Source organism: Phacochoerus africanus, chromosome 16, assembly GCF_016906955.1.
Source record: "Phacochoerus africanus isolate WHEZ1 chromosome 16, ROS_Pafr_v1, whole genome shotgun sequence".
NCBI classification, from domain to species: Eukaryota; Metazoa; Chordata; class Mammalia; order Artiodactyla; family Suidae; genus Phacochoerus; species Phacochoerus africanus.
The window spans coordinates 38,116,850-38,137,381 of NC_062559.1; the positions used below are offsets into that span (position 1 = coordinate 38,116,850).

The 20,532-nt window shown below is 36.3% G+C and overlaps 1 protein-coding gene across 3 annotated transcripts in view; it reads right to left on the minus strand.

Moving 5' to 3' along the window:
* The window catches only part of SEPTIN7 (septin 7), a 101,709-nt gene that overhangs the window by 72,126 nt on the left and 9,051 nt on the right, over positions 1 to 20,532 (minus strand). The window contains exons 2-3 of one of the 3 annotated variants that reach the window (XM_047763081.1): positions 5,223 to 5,227; positions 3,417 to 3,519 (exon numbers count right to left, since the gene is read on the minus strand). In XM_047763081.1, coding sequence (XP_047619037.1) covers positions 3,417 to 3,519; positions 5,223 to 5,227 — 108 coding nt within the window. Of the gene's footprint in view, positions 1 to 3,416; positions 3,520 to 4,670; positions 4,690 to 5,222; positions 5,228 to 20,532 lie in introns of those variants that run through there. The other 2 variants (XM_047763083.1, XM_047763082.1) reach the window with 2 other exon arrangements.

A 20,532-nucleotide genomic window follows, 5' to 3' on the forward strand; every position in this document is an offset into this window, starting at 1 on the left:
CTCCTCATCCTGGTGGTAATAATCAAGGTCTTTGAAATCTAGAGTAGTCTACCATTTCAACTATTATAAAGTTACAACTTAGGGGTTAGATCTGAAAGTCAATGTGCAGTGTAAACTGACCCTGAAACACCCCCATATCATCTATAAAGCACAATTACATATAAACTGACAACCCGTTTTTCTTCTTGCACTGAAATAAACTTATTTCTTTGAGCACATCAGAAGGAACTAGCTTATATTAAGATACCTAGACTAACTCAGCAAGGTGAAGTGCTACAAAGCATATGTAAAAGCTGAAAATGACCGAGGGAATAGAAAATTCACCTCTTCCACTTCATGCTGACTCTAGGCCATTCATTCATTCATTCCAGTGGAATGACAGAAAAATACTGCCTGCACTATTTAAGTTCACTAACTCTCCATTTTTTTCCTCTCTCTTCCCCTCCTTCATCTCTAATTTTTTTTGAAGGAAATCACAATAGCTAGTTGAAATCATACAGGTCCAAGGTATAATGGATGAACTCTACGAACTCTGTGCTATATCCAGTACTCCCAAATAAGCTTCTGCATAGTGCTTTTTAAAAACACAGAGGACTGAGAAACAGACTGGGTTTGGTTCTGACATCTGTTAGCAGTGTAACCACAAGCAAGTAACCTAATATCTCCATGCCTCAGTTTCTTCATCTCTAAAATGGAGATGACAGTAATACTTACATCATAGGGTTGTTGTAAAGGACTGCACGAGTTACATAACATGTGAGTACTTTATGTACTTGAAATATTGCCTGGCGCATAATAAGCTACGTAGGTATTGGCTATCATTTTCCCAAATGGACTGTCCACTCAATGTCTGTCCCAATTCTCTACTTCAAAAACCTGCTCTAATACCTCCTCCTCAAATAAGGCAATAATAATCTCCAACCAGGAACAAGTGCTCCTAACCTTTAAACATCTATGGTTTTTAATCCTTGACTCTACTGAGTCATATTTACTTCCTGAAAATGTTACTTATCTTTTTATATACACCTTATGTTGTCATATTAATTATAAATTCCTTTAAGAAAAAAATACAGAAATACACATGATGCCTGTTTTATACGAAAAACAAAAAACCACTCAATACTCAATAAGTACTGCTTATGAGGCAAGATTATTGGATAAAGGCTTTCCAACAAAGGATGAAGAGAATAAAGAAATCAACTGTTTGTGTTGTATCAATGTATAAGTCTCAAACCAAGAATTGTTATATGAGCCAAAACTGCTCTGAGCATAAATCTTAAAAAAAAGGATTTAGCTCATAAACAATAGCTTGTAGTCTCTAGTCAAGAATATTAAAGCAAGGTTAGTTTTAGTTTTCTATTATCTAAAAACAATGATATTAGATTTGGTCTAAAGTCTGAAAAAGACAATGTCTTAAATACTTACTTAAAAGATGACTATCCGCTATACATTGCAATGCTATGGATGAAAAGCTTTAAATCCTGCACTCAACAAGTCTATACAAAGACAGCTAACTAAACAGCAATGTTCAAGGTATAGTGGGGAAAACAGAGTAACAACATTAATACCCGTTTTCCTTTAAGTTGAAGTCTTATCAAGGAAGACAGAAAAAAAAGAAAAACCAGTTGACAAAAAGACTGACCATAAAAATTAATAAATACGATATATTCAGAGATTGTATATTTCCTCTAAAAATCAAAAATCAGCTGATTAATAAATATTAAATACTTTTTATCTAGAAAAATGTCACAGAGATTTTTAACCAACTATCTGGCCTTGATCCCCAGATATTACTCTACTAAATACATATTTAAGAAGTTATTCTTTAAAATAAATTTTAACATTAAAAATTTTTGAGTTCCCTAGTGGCCCATCAGTTAAGGATCTAGTACTGTCACCACTGTGGCTCAGGTCACTACTATGGGTCAGGTTTGAACCCTGGTCCAGGAACATCTACATGCCTCAGCCAGGGGAAAAAAAGAAAAAGAAAAAAAAGAAGAAATTTCTATGGTTCTCCTAACGGACCTAGAAGTTTTCTTAGAAATTAAAAAATGATCTTTTATTTGTCAACAGTTTGTCATTTAAAATTACTAACATTACATATGTAAAGGTAAGACGTAGTATTTCCTCACATATAATGATCATGTTACCAATCTAAGGAAGAAAAGGTATATTCTATTTTATCCATCTATCTAGACCCACCTCTGCTCCACAGCAGCAATTTGTAAGCTAGGTATACTGTGCTTCTTACTCAACCAGAAGCAAACAAGTTAACCACCTCTACCAACAGTCAAGTTTACAGACTTTATGCCACCAATGTAAACTATTATATTACAATGCAGATAATTTCAAACAACCAAAAACTGACCCTCAGGTTAAAGTCACTTGATAAAATATTCTTCCCTTCAATGAAAAAATTTCATACATAATTCAATTAAAGTAATTCAACACCAAAATAAAAATGCCAGGAGCTGAATGTAATTAGCAAAATTTAATGCACACTACATAAAGGTCCAGCATCAACTCAATTTTGTCAAGGATAGCCAATCCACTATTTTGCCTTTTACCTTCTCTAAACAAAGAGAAATACAACAAAACTGCATCAAACTTAGGAGCTAGATTATAAAGTCAGCCTACAGAAGGTGAAAATATTATAGTCATTTAAGATTAAGACTGTTATTTAAGAGTACTAATCTTACACATGGAAAAGGTTTTATTTATATATATATATATATGTATATATATATACAATGTTATATGTATATAATGTTACCAACCTACAGTCAAAATAACCCTTAAGAATTTCTTAAAATGGACTACAGGCAGGGAAAAGTGTTCATAGGATAAAAGACACTCATAAAGGAAATGAGACTGAATTAAAGAACAAGGAGAGTCATATTTGAGTCTAAGTTATAAGGCTTATACTCAATGAATGAATTCCCACAGTAATCATTTGCATGATTACGGTCCTCCGCCCAATCCATCCTTCTTTTCAAATTCAGAGAACATATGTTTAGGTTAAACGTTGATGTGATGTGACTGCACTACACTACAGAAGCGAGAGAATAAAATTATCCTGGAGTAGAAAGTAACCACCAGATGTCATTTCCTTTTGTAGCACTATCAATTGAAGAGAACTTCTCCAGTGGTATATTCCATAAACACACACCCCTCACTGCTTCTCAACTTTTACCTAGTTTCCAAAACTGTACCGCCTACAAAAAAGCAGCAAGAAAACACTTAAATCCCATTATGTCACCAAGCTGAATTTTAAAATGTATTTTATAACAAAAGAAAATATAACACATGATCATCCCTGCAGTTATCTAAAATACTGTTTTCTCATATCACTCAGAGCTCATTAAGACTTTGAAACTTAGATCAAAACTCAATTTTAGTGAGAAATTATATCTTACCCACAACCATAAGTGTGAATTCAAACCCTCTCTTCACTGATTTTCTGTATACTTGATTTGGGAGATTTGCAAATCCCACATAGCCTTCAAGGTTCTTCTGTTGCTGTGAAAAGCAAAAAGGGTCCAGTTATTCATGTATCAACAAAACACTTCTACCATATATCTCCAATTCCCTTCACTAACCTATTTTTAGAAAACTCTACAAGCTATTATTACTCATGGCAAATAAAACTGATTTTATAGTGTTAACAATAAAAGTATTAGTTAACGGAAACAATGGACAAAATGAATTAAGCATGAGTTGACTGACAATATAATAGTCAATTATAAAAACTCAAAGGAATAAAGTAAAAATTAAAGAAACTATGGAGTTCCCTGGTGGCTCAGCAGACTAAGGATCCAACATCATCACTGCTGGGGCATGGGTTCGATCCCTGGCCTGCCAACTTCTGCAAGCAAAAATAAAGAAACCAGGCTCAGAGCAAAGATTTCAATTTATAGTTAAGTTAGTAATAAAAAGATTCTGATTAATCAACTAAAAAAACATCCTAGGAGTTCCCGTTGTGGCTTAGCGGTTAACGAATCCTACTAGGAACCATGAGGTTGTGTGTTCGACCCCTGGCCTTGCTCAGTGGGTTAAGGATCCGGTGTTGCTGTGAGCTGTGGTGTCGGCTGCTGAGTCGGCTCAGATCCTGCGTTGCTGTGGATTTGGCATAGGCCGGCAGCTGCAGCTCCGATACAAGCCCTAGCCTGGGAACCTCCACATGTCGCAGGAGCGGCCCAAGAAATGGCAAAAAGACAAAAAAACTAAAAAAATCCTAACAAAGGGTTTTTCACAATCAAACTTTTAAATCCCCTTAAAATTCTATTAAGAATTGTTGTAATTATTCCCTCTGCTCATACTAATCACAACAGGCAGGAGCTTTCTGAAATCTGCCTTCTTATTCGGGAAATAAAATCAAAGTGTTTGTTGAGTTTGAAATTTTTCATAAACTCTTAAAAGCTCTCATAATGCAATCAGCAAACATCTTTCAAGCTGTTTTACCAGGTCCAATTATGTCACTTCAAGGTTTTTACATGATCCTGCTGTCTCCATCATCAGGTACATCAGATTTATCCAGGTTTTAAAGTAAATTTTAGTTCACTTTTCTGTTTAGTTTTTGACTCTTTGATGACTTCAATAATAGCTTTATGAGTAACTCAAAAAATCTACTTCTAAATTAGTGCAGTAAATCAGTCTGATTTTCAACTTACCCATTGGTGAGAAACACTGTCCATAGTTCAGACCATCTGAGTGAGTAGAGTCTTACTGATTAATTTTACTTAAAGATAGGTCTTATTCATCATTAAAATATAATGGCAAAATATTCCTATTCCACATTTCTCTTAAAGGTTTATGCCACACTTAAATTCTCATCCAAAAAAACTCATGAGATCAAAATATTAATTCAATACATTTGGATTTAACAAAGAACAGCAACCTGCATTCCTCACTAGTATCACATACATACCTAAATATTCCATCCATAACCTTTTTACCTTTTAAAAATTCATATAAACTAATTTTAAGACAAATGGTGAAAAGATAAACAAGTTATTAAATTGAAAAGCTAATTTTAAATATACACTAAATAGGATACCGATCAGAATACAGTATTTTAAAATCAAATATTTGAAAGCCTACTATGTGGAGAGCTAAAAATACGTATTAAATTTAAAGCTTTCATGGTTCATGTCATCCAACTATAAATGAAATTTAACTTAGACTGAAAAAAAGTCTCTCTATAAATTATGTAGTATACTCACAGCTACTTTGTAGAGAACACATTTCCATCATTCCAATGTTCCAGATTCCAAACAGAACAGGGCCACAAAGGAACAGTAAATGAAGAATTCCAAGAATCATATATGGCACATTCAGTCCAAACAGGAAAGAGAAATCCATAGGAACATAGCAAAAGATAAAGGGGAAAACAAAAAATGAAAGTTACTTACATGTAACTCAACAAATTAAAAGTAAACTACAAATAAATTGAAGGCAGACTTTTTTCAGCTTCTATCAGGGTAATATTTTTCTGTTGGATATAAGGCCCAGTGAGTTTTAATCCATTTCAGCAGCTCTTCTGATGAAACACAGAACCAGAGACCTCCTATCTTTTCATAAAGGACAATTACCACGCCCTGTACCTGAAGTCTTAAATAGTAGAAAAGCTATAAAGTATGAAGTTTCAGGAAGGTATATAGGGACCAAATTTAAATCCTAAGAAGGAAAAAAAAAAAAATGTAATTTCACACAGTTTTGCTTTGTCAGTCACTGGATTAAAACAGCCCAGATCAGATCAATGAAAATGTTTCAACTAAAATCTTTATACAGTGCTTTATATCAAGTAATTAAACTAAAGTTCAGAATTGGAAGAAATGCAAATTTGTGGACATAGGAAAGGTAAGGAAGCTAAGGATAGCAAGCACTAACAAATGGAAAGTTGAGGTAAATGTGAGCTATGAAACATGAATGGCAACTAATAGAGCATAGACAAGAAAATGGACAAAATGTCTGTGAAGAATACCTATTTACTTTATATTAAACAAATCTGAGTTATATCACAACCTAGATAATCATTCAAATGTCACCATCACAGAGAACTGCCCTGACCATCTTATCCAAAATTACAACCTCTCCCTTAACCTAAGCACTCAGCTGCTTTATGTTGTTCTCTTTAGTACTACCATTTGTTTTGTTTATTAAAATAGTTGATTTACAATATTGTGCAAATTTCTGCTGTACAGCAAAGTGACTCAGATATATATATATATATATATATATATACACATATATACACACATATATACATACACATATATATGTTCTTTTTTTATATTATTTTCCATCATGGTCTATCCCAGGAGATTGGATTAGTTCCTTGTGCTATACAGTAGGACCTTGTTTATTCATTCAAAATGTAACAGTTTCCAACCCCAAACTCTCAAGCACTTACAACCATTTAATGTATCTTGTTTACTGCCATCTTCCCCCTCCACCATGCCTCCAACTAGAATGTAAACTCCTTCCAGGTACAGATTAAATGAATTACATAAATTGTAGCATCAAAAAGAAGCCATATGGGAGAGCTAAAGAAGTTTCAGAGAAAACATTTTAAGTTATATATTCAAGGAAGCCACCAGCTTAAGAAAAATGCCTCAGTCTACTCTATGTCTTTTTTTTTTTTGTGTCTTTTTGCCATTTCTTGGGCCGCTCCCGCGGCATATGGAGGTTCCCAGGCTAGGTAGGGGTCTAATCAGAGCTGCAGCCACCGGCCCACGCCAGAGCCACAGCAATGCAGGCTCCGAGCCTTGTCTGCAACCTACACCACAGCTCACGGCAACGCCAGATCGTCAACCCACTGGGCAAGGGCAGGGACCGAACCCGCAACCTCATGGTTCCTAGTCGGATTCGTTAACCACTGCACCACGACGGGAACTCCTCTATGTCTTATTCAATGGTTTATCCTCAACTCCCAATGGTTTATCCTCAACTCCCAGAACAGTCTTAGGCACAAGTGAGGGACTGAATTAAGAAAAGCAAGAACGGTATTCTAGGGTAAAGGGGTGGGGCCCTGAAATAGGGATAAACTTGGTACTTTCAGGAACAAAAAGAAGGTATGTGAATTACAATGAAGTGACGTAGTGGACCAGGAGATAAGCAATATAAAACGAGGTCAGGGAGGTAGGCAGGGGCCAAATCATGTGGGACCCAGCTAAAGGAGGAAATCTGGATGTTATTTTAGGCATGATGGGAAGCCACTGGAGGGTTTTACACAGACAAGTGACCTGACCTGATTTGTGTTTTAAAGATAGCTCTCACTGCTAAGAGAAGTGAAAATAAGAATACTAGTAAGGGGCACAGCGGGTTAAGGATCTGGTACTGGCACTGTAGCAGCCTGGGTCGCTGCTGTGGTGCGAGTTCAATCCCTACCCTGAAACTTCCGTATGCTGCAGGCGTGGCCAAAAAGAAAAGTAGGTGTTGGGGGGATTAATACTGAATTTAGATTTGGTGGATGTAAGGAGAGATAAAGATTCAGAATATTTTTTGAAAGATGAATTGTTGGGACACTGCTGGTGGATTAGATGTGATATGTGACTGATAAAAGAAAAGGAGACCGAAGATAACTCCTAATTACTTGGCTTGAACAACTCAGTGACTAATGATATCTCTAAGAAAATAGGGAACAAAAAGGGCAGTGAGGGTCAAAATCGCCAAAATCAAAAACAGCTTTGAACATATTAATTTGAGGTATCTATTACATATTCAATAAGAGATGGTCATTAGAGTTAAATATATTAATTCAGAAATTCCAGGGTTGATTGGTGCTGAAAATACAGATTCAGGAATCATAAACATATATACAGTATGGGGAAAGAAGGAGATTTGCAAAGAGAGATTAAGTCAGTGTCTTGGAGCACTCTAACACGAACGTGTTAGGCAGAGAAAGATCTGTCAGTGAGTAGAAAGGAAAACCAGGACTGGCTCAAGGTCACTCAACTATGCTAAATGCTACTGAATGGTCAAATGAAATACCAGAGATGTGAACATAAAATTAGGAAATTAGGCTCTTGGTAACTTTGGTTGAGAGTAGTCTCAGTAACATATGAAGAACAGTGATTGAGAATAGGTTGAAAGTAGATAATTATTTGTACATAACTATTGTTTTAAATAATTTCACACTTTATCTTTTTTTTTTCTTTTTTCTTTTTAGGGCCATACCTGGGGCATATGGAAGTTCCCAGACTAGGAGTCAAATTGGAGCTGTAGCTGCCAGCCTACACCACAGCCACAGCAATGAGGGATCCGAGCCATGTCTGTGACCTACGGCACAGTTTGCCACAATGTCGGATCCTTAACCCACTGAGTGAGGCCAGGATAGAACCCACATCCTCAGGGCACTATGTTGGGTTCTTAACCCACTCAGCCACAAAGGGAACTCTCTAATTTCATACTTTAAATTCTTTTAAAAGTAAACATGTTAGGAGTTCCTGCTGTGGCACAGTGGGTTAAGAATCCGACTGCAGCTGCTTGGGTCACTGCAGAGCCATGGGTTTGATCCCTGGCTGCAGCATGGATTCAATCCCTGACCTGGGAACTTCCATATGCTGCTAGTGTAGCCATATATATTAAAAATAAAAAATTTTGAAAAATTGAACATGTTACTTGCCAGTTCCCCCATATGACTTATTTCCCAGAGGGAAGGAACCATGTCATACTCATCTCTACATTCCTAAGAGAGTGCTGATAGATAGGAGGTATTTTAAAAAAAAGATAAATGACTAAAATACAACTTCAAGGAAATTTTCTGAGGAAGAAACTGTCTAAATACAAAAGAGAAACTTAGAGAATAAACTAATAATATAACATTGATTGACTAAAACCTATATAGACTTTTCACATTTCATAAGAATCTTTCCTTAGCCCAAATTCTAAAATCAACCACAGTCCATAATTCTGAAGACTTAACCACCCACTGATTCTTTTTCTATACAAATAAAATGTTCACAGATCCAGTGTGAAATATAATCTCTGGATAAAGAAATATTATTTATAGATCTGAGTGATATAACTGTGATACTTATAAGCATGAAATATAGACACAAGTGTATTCACCCAAGCTGCTACCAAAATACCCTTGGTTTGATTTCAATCAGTTACATAAGAAAAAAATAGTTATTAAATCATCTTTTCTAAAAGTATTTGTTTACAAAATCTCTTAGTTACTACGTAAAAGATATGCCAAAACTCTATGTCAAAAAAAATTCTACGTCAAAATTCACACTTAAGAAATCAAAATACAATTCCATTGCTTGCTGTTTCACTACTTCTGGAGAAATCAATTTAAATATCCAGTAATTTCAGTGTTTAGCTTACTTGAACTTACCTTAAGAAGTCAATTATATTCAAAGAATAAGATGCTTCACAAAGGTTTCAGTTACTAGATTATTAGAACCCTTGAGATTTCTTTATATTCTCTTGGCATTTGTTCTTACTCCAAAGAATAAAGTTACCAAAATATTGGCATCTGAAATCTCATTATCATTTTAAAGGTTTGAATATTAATATTGGAAAAATAAATAAATTAAAAATAAATAAATTTTCCAAGGGAGAAAAGCAACAACTTATTTTGAAAACTGCTACACATACTTTTCCGTAACAACAACAAAATTAAGGTGTAATAGATTGGAAGCAGCAAAAGTCAGAATCTGAGGAAAACTAAAACACATTCTTGGTAAGATCTCCTATAAATCTTCAACTCTCCTTATCTTTATAAAGTAAGATATTTAAGCCCAAATTACCTAAATATGACCAGAATTCTATTTCTTCCCTTAATAACTACAACTAAAAAAAAAAAAAAAAATCAGGGAGTTCCTGCTGTGGTGCAGCAGAAATGAATCCGACTAGGAAACTTAAGGTTGCGGGTTTCAATCCCTGGCCTCGCTCAGTGGGTTGAGGATCCAGCGTTGCCATGAGCTGTGGCGTAAGTCGCTGACGCAGCTCGGATCCTGCATTGCTGTGGCTGTGGTGTAGGCTGGCAGCTATAGCTCTGATTCAACCCGTAGCCTAGGAACCTCCATATGCAGTGGGTGCAGTCCTAAAAAAAATTTCAGTAACCTGAAATTTCAAATTTAATATTTGATCTTTCCTAAATAATTAAAGTTCAACCTATATATACTACTTTGGATTTTAAAATATAGGTAAACTGTATACTGTTTTACACAGTGACAAAAATAAATTTCTTTCTCCTAATGTTTATATAATTCTAAATACAAAAAAACCCTACTCACTACAAGATAAAAAGATACTTATACATAAATTTACTTGTCTACTCCTTATTATTCCTAAAAACCTTACATCATACACATGTACGTCTAACACTAGTTCAGGCAAATTCCTATCATCTTTTATATAATTCAAGGTGAAAGTAAAATCACTTCACCATTTAAATGTGTTAAATATTTTAACTATAACTGGTATAAAAATACCTACATTCTACATTTAATGTCATGAGTTCTCTAAGATGTTACAAGAAAGCAGAGGCTTGTCCTAAATATTATTAGCTTTGATGTCTCCTCCTCAATTTTCTCTAAAGGTCACCTTAGTTTGCATGCCGTCAGCTCCTCTCTTTCTACTGAGATGAACCACTGGGTATTAATGGAACCAATTTTTACTTTCTTAATCTTATTCTGGATTTTTGGTTAATCTATTTAAAATATTTTAATATTTAATTCTATGAACACAAGTAAGAATGAGATAACTTAAAGTTTAAATAATTTTTTTTACTTTGAATTTGGAATTAAAACTTCTACTTATAGAATCACTGACCACACTCATTCATTCAACATAGGTATTGGGCCCTCACAATATATGTATTAGCAATTAGAGATGTAAAAGTTAATAAAAAACAAGATCCCTGCTTATGAAACCAAGAACGTGAGGTCAAATATGTTAGAAGGCAATTATATTAACACAGTGATAAGTACTATGATGGAGAGAAGCAAAGAAAGATGCCTATGAGAACAAAAAGAAGGGTGCTTTTTCCTATCCTGGAGTCAGATCCTGAAGAACTAGCAGGCCTCAGTCTGATGAGAAATGTAGACAGGTGATGGAGAAATGGGTCTCAGACAGGCTGATAACTGCAAAGGACCAAAAAAAAGGGGAGAGAGCATGGTTCTTTACGGTTACTACGAACAGTTCAATAAAACTCATTATCAGGATCCAGAAGATACAGGGTAGGAAAGTTAAGCAAAAGCTGGATGGATCACAAAAGACTTTGTAGGCCACACAAAAGAACTTCCGTTAGACTTCATCTTTATGGAGAACACTAAAGAATGTGAAGCAGAAGAATACACAATCACATTAATTCACATGCCAAGTTATATTCATATTTTAGAAAGTTACCACTAACAAGAATATTGAGAATGAGCTGGGGGAGATAATAGTAGAAATCTCAAGATATGTGTGGTAGCCCAGGGAAGAAATGAAGACCTGAACAAAGAGAAGCAGTGGGAACAAAAAGAAATGTAAGGTAGAACTTTACTGTCCATAATGATAGCCATTAGCTACGTGTGTCTATCAAGCACTTAAAATTTAGCTAGTCTGAATTGAGGTGTGCTTGTAAAATACAAAGCAGGTTTTGAAGACTTATTATGAAAAAAGAACTTAAAATGTCTTAATTTTTATATTGCCTACATGCTGAAATAAAATTTAGCAGTAGGTATATATAAAACACCCTTGAGGATGGGGAGTAGGGAGAAGGGGAGTGATCTGAGAATCTGAGCAGAGTTGCCATGCTGTATTTTTAAAGTGTTAGTTTTCAACAAAAAAATTATGAGACAAGGAAAAAAAAAAAAGAAGAAGAAAATATGACCCATATTCAGGGGAAAAAGCAATCAATAAAAACTAACCCTAAGGAGTTCCTGCTGTGCCTCTGAGGCAGCACACATTCAATCTCCAGCCTGACTCAGGGGTTAGGGATCTGGTGTTGTCACAGCTGCAGCTCAGATTTGACCCCTGGCCTGGGAACTTCCATATGCCATGGGTATGGCCAAAAAGAAACAAAAAACAAAACTAACCCTGAAATCTCAGACATTAGGCAATGACTTTAAATCTGCTGTTTTAAATATGTTCAAAGAACTAAAAGAAATCATGTCTAAAAAACTGAAACTATAAGAACTATATGCATGAAATAGAGAAGATCGATAACAAGACAGAAAGTATTGAAAAGAACCAAATAAAAATTCTCAGGTTGAAAAGTAAAGGAACTGAAATAAAACTTCACTGGAGAGGTTCAAAAAACATACATGAGCTAGCAGAAGAAAGAATTAGCAAACTTGAAGATAGGTCAAATAACATTTACCACTCTAAGGAACAGAAAAATAAGTGAAGAAAAAAATTAACAGAGCCAGAGACTGGAACAAAATCAAGCAAAATAACATACATAATGGGAGTCCCTGAAAAAAATGGAAGGAAGGAGGAAGGGAGAAAGTGAAAGTGAGCAAGACAAAGTGTAAGAGGCAAAAAGTTCGTCTGAAGAAACAATGGCAGATTCCAAATCTGAAGAAAAACACATTAAAAGTACATCAACTACAAACAGGAAAAAAGCAGAGAGATCCACATCACAATCAAACTGTCAAAAAAAATGGAGACAAAGAATCAGGAAAGCAGCAAGAGAGACTCAAATGACCACATACATGCAACTCTTTAATATGAATAATGATTAACATCCCATCAGAAACCAGAGGTCAGAAAGTAGATGGATAACATATTCAAGATTGTTAAAACAACAAGATTGTCAATGGAGAATTCAGTATATACCAAAAGTATCTTTTAAATATGAAGGCAAACTTAAGACATTCTCTGATAAGCAAAAACTGAGATTCCTCACATCAGATATGCCCTACAAGAAATACTATGTAATAAGTAAATATAAAGGACAGTACAAATATAATTTTTATTTTCAACTCTCTTCTACCTGATTTAAAGGAGAACTTCATGAAGTAATAATTTTTAAATTTTGTTACTGGTTTCTTAAAGAAGAAAGAAGCAATTTGTATGACACTAATAGCACAAAGGAGGTAAGGGGAAATGAAAGTACACAGCAAAATTACTACATTCTGCTGAAACTAAGTTGGTAATAACCCAAATCACAATGTTAAAAATTATTAGTTGTAATCCCTAGGGCGATATATAAAAAGACAAATAACCTAATTAAAAATTGGGCAAAGCATGTGATTAGATATTGCCCCCAAAAAAAGATATACAAGTTGCCAAAAAAGCACATGAGAAGGTGCATAACATCATTAGCCATTGAGGGAAATGCAAATTAAAACTACAATGATACCACGTCACTCCGCTAGAAAAGTTAGAAAAGACAGAAAATAATAAGTGTGGACATGGATGTGGAGAAACTGAAACCCTCACATGTTGCTGGCGGGAATGTAAAATGCTACAGTGCTTTGGCAAACAGTTCAGCAGTTCCTCTGGAGAGTTAAACATACAGTTACCCTATGATCCAGCAATTCCATCCCTAGGTATATACGCAAGAGAACTGGAAGTGTAAAACTTGCACTTAAGGAGTTCCCGTCGTGGCGCAGTGGTTAACGAATCCAACTAGGAACCATGAGGTTGCGGGTTCGATCCCTGCCCTTGATCAGTGGGTTAAGGATCGGCGTTGCCATGAGCTGTGGTGTAGGTCGCAGACGTGGCTCGGATCCCGAGTTGCTGTGGCTCTGGCGTAGGCTGGCAGCTACAGCTCCGATTCGACCCCTAGCCTGGGAACCTCCACATGCCGAGGGAGCAGCCCAAGAAATGGCAAAAAGACAAAAAATAAAAAATAAAATAAATAAAAAATAAAAAACTTGCACTTAAGTATTCCTGGCAGCATTACTAAACAATGGCCAAAGGGTAGAAATAACCCAAATGTCCATCAACTGATGGATGAACAAAATGTGGTATTATCTCTATAATGAAATATCATTCAGTAATAAAAAGGTATTAAGTACTTATGCATGCTACAATATAGATGAACCTTGAAAACATCATGCTAAGTGAAAGAAGCTAGTTGCGGAGTTTCCATTATTATAGTGGGTTAAGAATCCAACTGCAGCGGCTCAGGGCATGGGTTCATTCACCACCCCTACTCAGTGGGTTGAAGGATCCAGCACTGCCCCAGCTGTGGCGCAGGTCACAGCTGTGGCTTGGATTCAATCCCTGACCTAGGAACCTGGATATGCTCAGGTGCAGATACTAAAAAGAAGATGCTAGCTGCAAAAAAAAAACACAACTGCATAAAATGTATTTCATTTATATGAAATGCCCAGAATAGGAAAATCTATAGAGATGGAAAGCAGATTAGTTGGCAAGGTCTGGGAATAGGAGAGAATGGGAGTAATTTTTAATAAGCAGAGGATTTCTTTGGGGGCTGATGAAAATGCTCAAATTACACAGTGATGATGGTTGTAAAATTTTGTGAACATACTAAAAAATGACAGAACTGTTCACTGTAAAGGGGTGAATTTTACAGCACGAAAATTTTATCTCAATAAAGTTGTTATAGAATCAAGTATGTAGTGTTTATAATATGCTACCTTTCATATATAACTTTTATATCTCCTCTTCTACATGTACCTTCTCGTTTGTGCAAAAAGATAGGAAGAAAATAAAAACTAAATAAACCTAAAATTACTAAGACTGGTTACACATATGGATGGTTAAATGGTAGAAAAGGAAAATGAGAACAGAATAAAAGGGATGAGGGGTTCGCATCGTGGCTCAGTGGTTAACGAATCCGACTGGGAACCATGAAGTTGCAGGTTCGATCCCTGGCCTTACTCAGCGGGTTGGGGATCCAGAGTTGCCATGAGCTGTGGTGTAGGTTGCAGATGCGGCTTGGATCCCACATTGCTGTGGCTCTGGCACAGGCTGGCAGCTACAGCTCTGATTTGACCCCTAGCCTGGGAACCTCCATATGCCGCGGGAGCAGCCCAAGAAAAGGCAAAAAAGACCAAAAAAAAAATAATAATAATTAAAAAAAGAATAAAAGAGATGAAAAATGGGAGGGACACTTCTAGACATACTGTTTTACAGAGCTGACTATTTAACACCACAGTTATGTTTCACAAACCTCTATTAAAAAACAACCAAAATCAGCTAGGATGGGAGAAGAGCTCAAAATGGACTAGAAATAATAACAAATAACACTAATTGTAATTCAAATGAGTAACATACCATGAATGAAAAAGGTGGATAAGAACATAACTCCAGAAAAGAGTAAATTGACTATACAGTACAAGACTAAAGACAAAAAGAAGTGTACACAATCCTATACTCTAGCAAGTAAATATATTTGTAATAGCAATTCTTGGAACTATACTTATGCACATACCAGATAACTAAATTGTAGATGAGAGCTAGGTTTTCCACTGCTGGAGAAAGCAGCTACAAATAAGGAAAAGTGAAAGGCTAGGCTGAACCTTAAATTAGTAGATGTGAACTGATGTAACAGAACGAATTCATGTTTTTAATACATATATTATTTACACACACACAAAGATACATACAGAAATACAGATATGTGAATGTACACAAAAACATAATTTCTTACACCTGTCTGTTAAAAACACCTAGAAGCAAAGATACCCCAAAAGCAATGAGCACTTTCACTGCTGAGACCTTAGTTTCTAAATACTATTCTGAAACAAAAGTAACTCAAACTCCTTGCAGAAATGATCAAATCAGGGCTTAAGGAGGAAAAGTAAAAGACAAACAAGATAGTAAAGAAATGGTCCAAAAAAATGATGTGGCATGTTGAAAGATGAACAAGACCAAATTCAAAAGAGTTCCCAACAGCAAATTCAGGACAATTTCAGCAATAAACAATGATAAAATTAAAATTCATGTGTCCACCCAGTATTAATAAACAATCGAATGAAAGAGTGAGTACATGATAAAACAGCTCTTCCCTACAAAAGAATTCCCATTAAAAAATGTAGCATAATGGAAACCGAAAAATCACTATTAAGGCAAACAGCACAGTAATAACTGTGAAAAAGACTTATTGACAGCAGATAAAGGTATGATTAGAAATAAGTTTTTTGCTTAGTTCAACAAAGGACTAGATGAGTTCCCATCATGGTGCAGTGGTTAACGAAATCTGACTAAGAACCATGAGGTTGTGGGTTCGATTCCTGCCCTTGCTCAGTGGGTTAAGGATCCGGCGTTGCCATGAGCTGTGGTGTAGGTTGCAGACGCGGCTCAGATCCTGAATTGCTGTGGCTCTGGCGTAGGCCAGTGGCTACGGCTCCAATTAGACCCCTAGCCTGGGAATATCCATATGCCACGGGAACGGCCCTAGAAAAGGCAAAAAAAAAGAAAAAAAAAAGGACTAGTGTCTTCAATATACAACTCAATTAGACAAATAACCCAATTTAAAAATGGACCAAAGATTTCAACAGACCACCAAAGACCCATAAACGGCAAATAAGCAGAGGATAAGATCCTCAGCATCATTAGTCATTAGGAAAATGCAAAACTGAAAACACAATAAGCATATCTACAATTCCACTAGAATGGCTAAAATTAGTAAGCAAGGCCTTCCCAGGCGTTAACGAGTATGTAAACAACTAGAATTCCTATACTCTGCTGAAGGGATCATAAATGTTATCAACTGTGCTGGAAAACAGCTTGGCAATTTGTTAAAAAGTTAAACAAATGCATACCTATAATTTAATCTAAGTATTTGCCCAAAAGAAATGTACTCATGTGCTACTATCATTAAAGTTTTTGAAAGTTTACAAAGAAAAAAGCTGAAAAAAATATATCCAAATTTCAACATTGGTTGTATTTTGCTAACTGTATTTGGAGATAATGTACTTACACTATTTTCCAAGTTATTACCAAGGAACATAAAGCATTTTTATCCAAAAAAAAAAATCACATAGAAAGAAAATGAAGCTACATTCACCGCAAGTCAGATATTCTTTATTTTCCATTACTGTAAAGGAAGAAATTATATGAGGTAATTCTTTTTTTTTTTTTTTTTTTTGTCTTTTTAGGGCCACACCTGTGGCATATGGAGGTCCCGGGCTAGGGGTTGAATCCGAGCTACAGCTGCCAGCCTACACCACAGCCACAGCAACTAGGGAACCAAGCCAAGTCTTCCACCTAGACCACAGCTCATGGCAATGCCGGATCCTTAACCCACTGAGCGAGGCCAGGGATCGAACCCACAACCTCATGGTTCCTAATCAGATTCATATCTGCTGCGCCACAATGGGAATTCCATAAACAATATTTTAACTCAATATACCCAAGACATTATTTCAACTTGCAATCAATACAAAAATGAATTTGAGATTTTTTTATATCCTTTTCTTCAAAGTAAGTCTTTGCAAAATCCTCTGTGTATACCCTTTTCCAAATCTCAGTTCGGACTAGCAACATCTCAAGTTCTCAATGGCCGTAAATGCTGATAGCTACAGTATTGGATAGAATTAGACAGTCACTTGATAGATATGCTGCAGGGGGAATTAGAGCACTGTATGCATAATTTGATTAAATGACTTAATACATCTTCCAATCCTGAAATCTTGTAAAAAAATACAAAGATAAAAGAAGTATCAAGAACATACTTGAAATTTTTAAAGGATTAACTTAAGTCACTTTAATCAGCCACTACTGTGCCTTGTGCACTCATGACATATATGCACGCTGTACACAGGATAGCAGTTTTGTCAAAAAAATCCAAACAATCTCTAGCATGTCTCTCAAACTAGCTCTTTAAAGACATAAATATCATTTTTTGTCAGAATATTGAATCCCGGAGTTCCCATCGTGGCACAGTGGAAACAAACCCGACTAGGAACCATGAGGTTGAGGGGTTCGATCCCTGGCCTCGTTCAGTGGGTTAAGGATCAGGCGTTGCCCATGAGCTGTGGTGTAGGTCGCAGATGCAGCTCCAATCCCGCACTGCTGTGGCTGTGGCGTAGGCCTGCAGCTACAGCAACAATTCTACCCCTAGCCTGGGAACCTCCATATGCCACAAGTGTGGCCATAAAAAGACAAAAGACAAAAAAATAAATAAGTAAAAAAGAATATTGAATCCCATGGCTCATAAAATGTTCAATATTCATTATTTGCCTAATAAAAAGAAATGTAAGTAGAAATAAAGTATTCATTGATAGCTGTTTTTGGAGTTTTTCCCTATAGCTTACCTACAATACCATACAGGAAAAATAGAAATTCAATTTCTGTTATGGACAAATTGTGTACTCCCAAAATTCTTATGATAAAGCCCTAATCCCAATGTAACTATGTTTGGAGACAGAGCCTTTAAAAGGGTGATTAAAGTTAAACGTCATAACAATGGGGCCCATCATATGAGACTGCTATCCTTACAAGAAGAGGAAGATACTAGCGATACCTCTTTTTCCCTCCACAAGCGCACAGAGGAAAGGCCATATGAGGACACAGTGAGAAGGCAGCCATATGCAAGCCAGGAAGACCCTTCACCAGACAGCAAACCTGCTGGCACCTTGATCTAGGACTTCCCACCTCCAGAACTGTGAGAAAACAAATGTCTATTGTTTAAGCCACTCCATCTGTGGTATTCTGCTATGGCAGCCATAGCAGATTAATAAAGCTCCTAAGAAAATACTTATAAAAAAAATATTTATAAAAAAATACTTATAAAACACTGTGCCTGTCATGGCACAGTGGAAACGAATCCAACTAGGAACCATGAGGTTTCGGATTTGATCCCTGGCCTCGCTCAGTGGGTTAAGGATCCGGCATTGCTGTGTGCTGTGGGTATGTTGCAGATGTGGCTTGGATCTGGCGTTGCTGTGGCTCTGGCATAGGCCAACAGCTGTAGCTCAGATTCAAAGCCTAGCCTAGGAACAGCCATACGCCACAGGTGTGGCCCTAAAAAGACAAAAGACAAAAAAAAAAAAAAAGAGGCCCTTAGGGTGGGCTCTAATCAATCTGACTGGTGTCCTTAGAGGCTCCAAGGGTATTAAACATCGGAAGTCTTTCCATCGTCCTAAGAACCACTAACCACTAATATACCACTAATTACAATCATGAAAAAGATATGTAATTAAGAATACATAAATCCAATTTCAGTGATTGATATAAATTAATGACCTTTTTCCCTCCTGGCTAATCTGACTAAATTAATCATAAACTAAGCATATTTACACATTTTTAAAATTTTTGGCACCTGAAGCATGTGGAAATTCCCAGGCCAGAGATAAAATCTGTGCCATAGCAGCAACCAGAGCCACAGCTATGACAACACTGTATCCTCAACTCACCTTACCACAAAAGAACTCCTACACCTTTTAAAATTTAAAACAGTTTAAGAAGTTCTTGCTGTGATGCAATGGATCTGATGTGTCTGGAGCACAGGTTGAATCCCTGGCCCAGCACAGTGAGTTAAGGATCTGTTGTTGCCACAGCCACAGCACAGGTCACAAACCGAGGCTTGGATCTGATCCCTGGCAAGCACAGATTGCAAACCACAGCTTGGATCTGATCCCTAGCCTTGGAACTCCATATGCTGCAGGGTGGCCAAAAAAGAAAAAAAAAAAAGTTTAAAATGTTGATGCTTGAAGGTATATTTGTTACTGAGAAAAATTTCCTTGTACAAACCCTAGAATGCTACTTGTAACATATGAGGTAGTATACTGGTTATTTTAATAGTATAAACAGAAAACACTGAGATAAAATTACTATGAAGATTTTGCCTCCTTTTATACAAATAATGATTTCACTTAAAATACTTTGAGTATTCTGTAAAACTGATTGACAATACATACCAAAATCCTACTCAAAACGAATTGATTCCCATCTGAATGGCCAACCTTAATATATAAGGATACAAAATGTCACTCATATAAACACCAGCTTGACACTTAATATTAAACAGCTCCTGCTATGTAATATACCAGTATAAATTTCTAATAACCAAACATTTCAATAAACTCAAGAAAGTGGTAGAGGAGTTCCTATCATGGCGCAGTGGTTAACGAATCCGACTAGGAACCGTGAGGTTGCGGGTTCGGTCCCTGCCCTTGCTCAGTGGGTTAAGGATCCGGTATTGCTGTGAGCTGTGGTGTAGGTCGCAGACGCGGCTCGGATCCTGTGTTGCTGTGGCTCTGGCGTAGGCCGGTGGCTACAGCTTCGATTCAACCCCTAGCCTGGGAACCTTCACATGCCGCGGGAGCGGCCCAAGAAATAGCAAAAAGACAAAAAAAAAAAAAGAGAAATAGAGCTTTTATTCAATATAGCAGATTCAATCACTAAACATAAAAATTCAAAGCACAAATGAATAAATTTACAAAAACGTTGAAATACTTATTTTCCATTCTAGTAGAGACTCTACCAGACATGCCCACTTAGCTGTCCCCCAGGCCTCATGATTTCATGTTTTAAATTCAATTTAAAACCTATTTCAATAAATGATATCTACCCACCACCCATTCACTCAAGTCAGAAAGCTCAGAAACTATGGATTCATTTCTTACTACCTACATCCCCTCTTGTACTACTTATCTCACAACCATCGCCTGT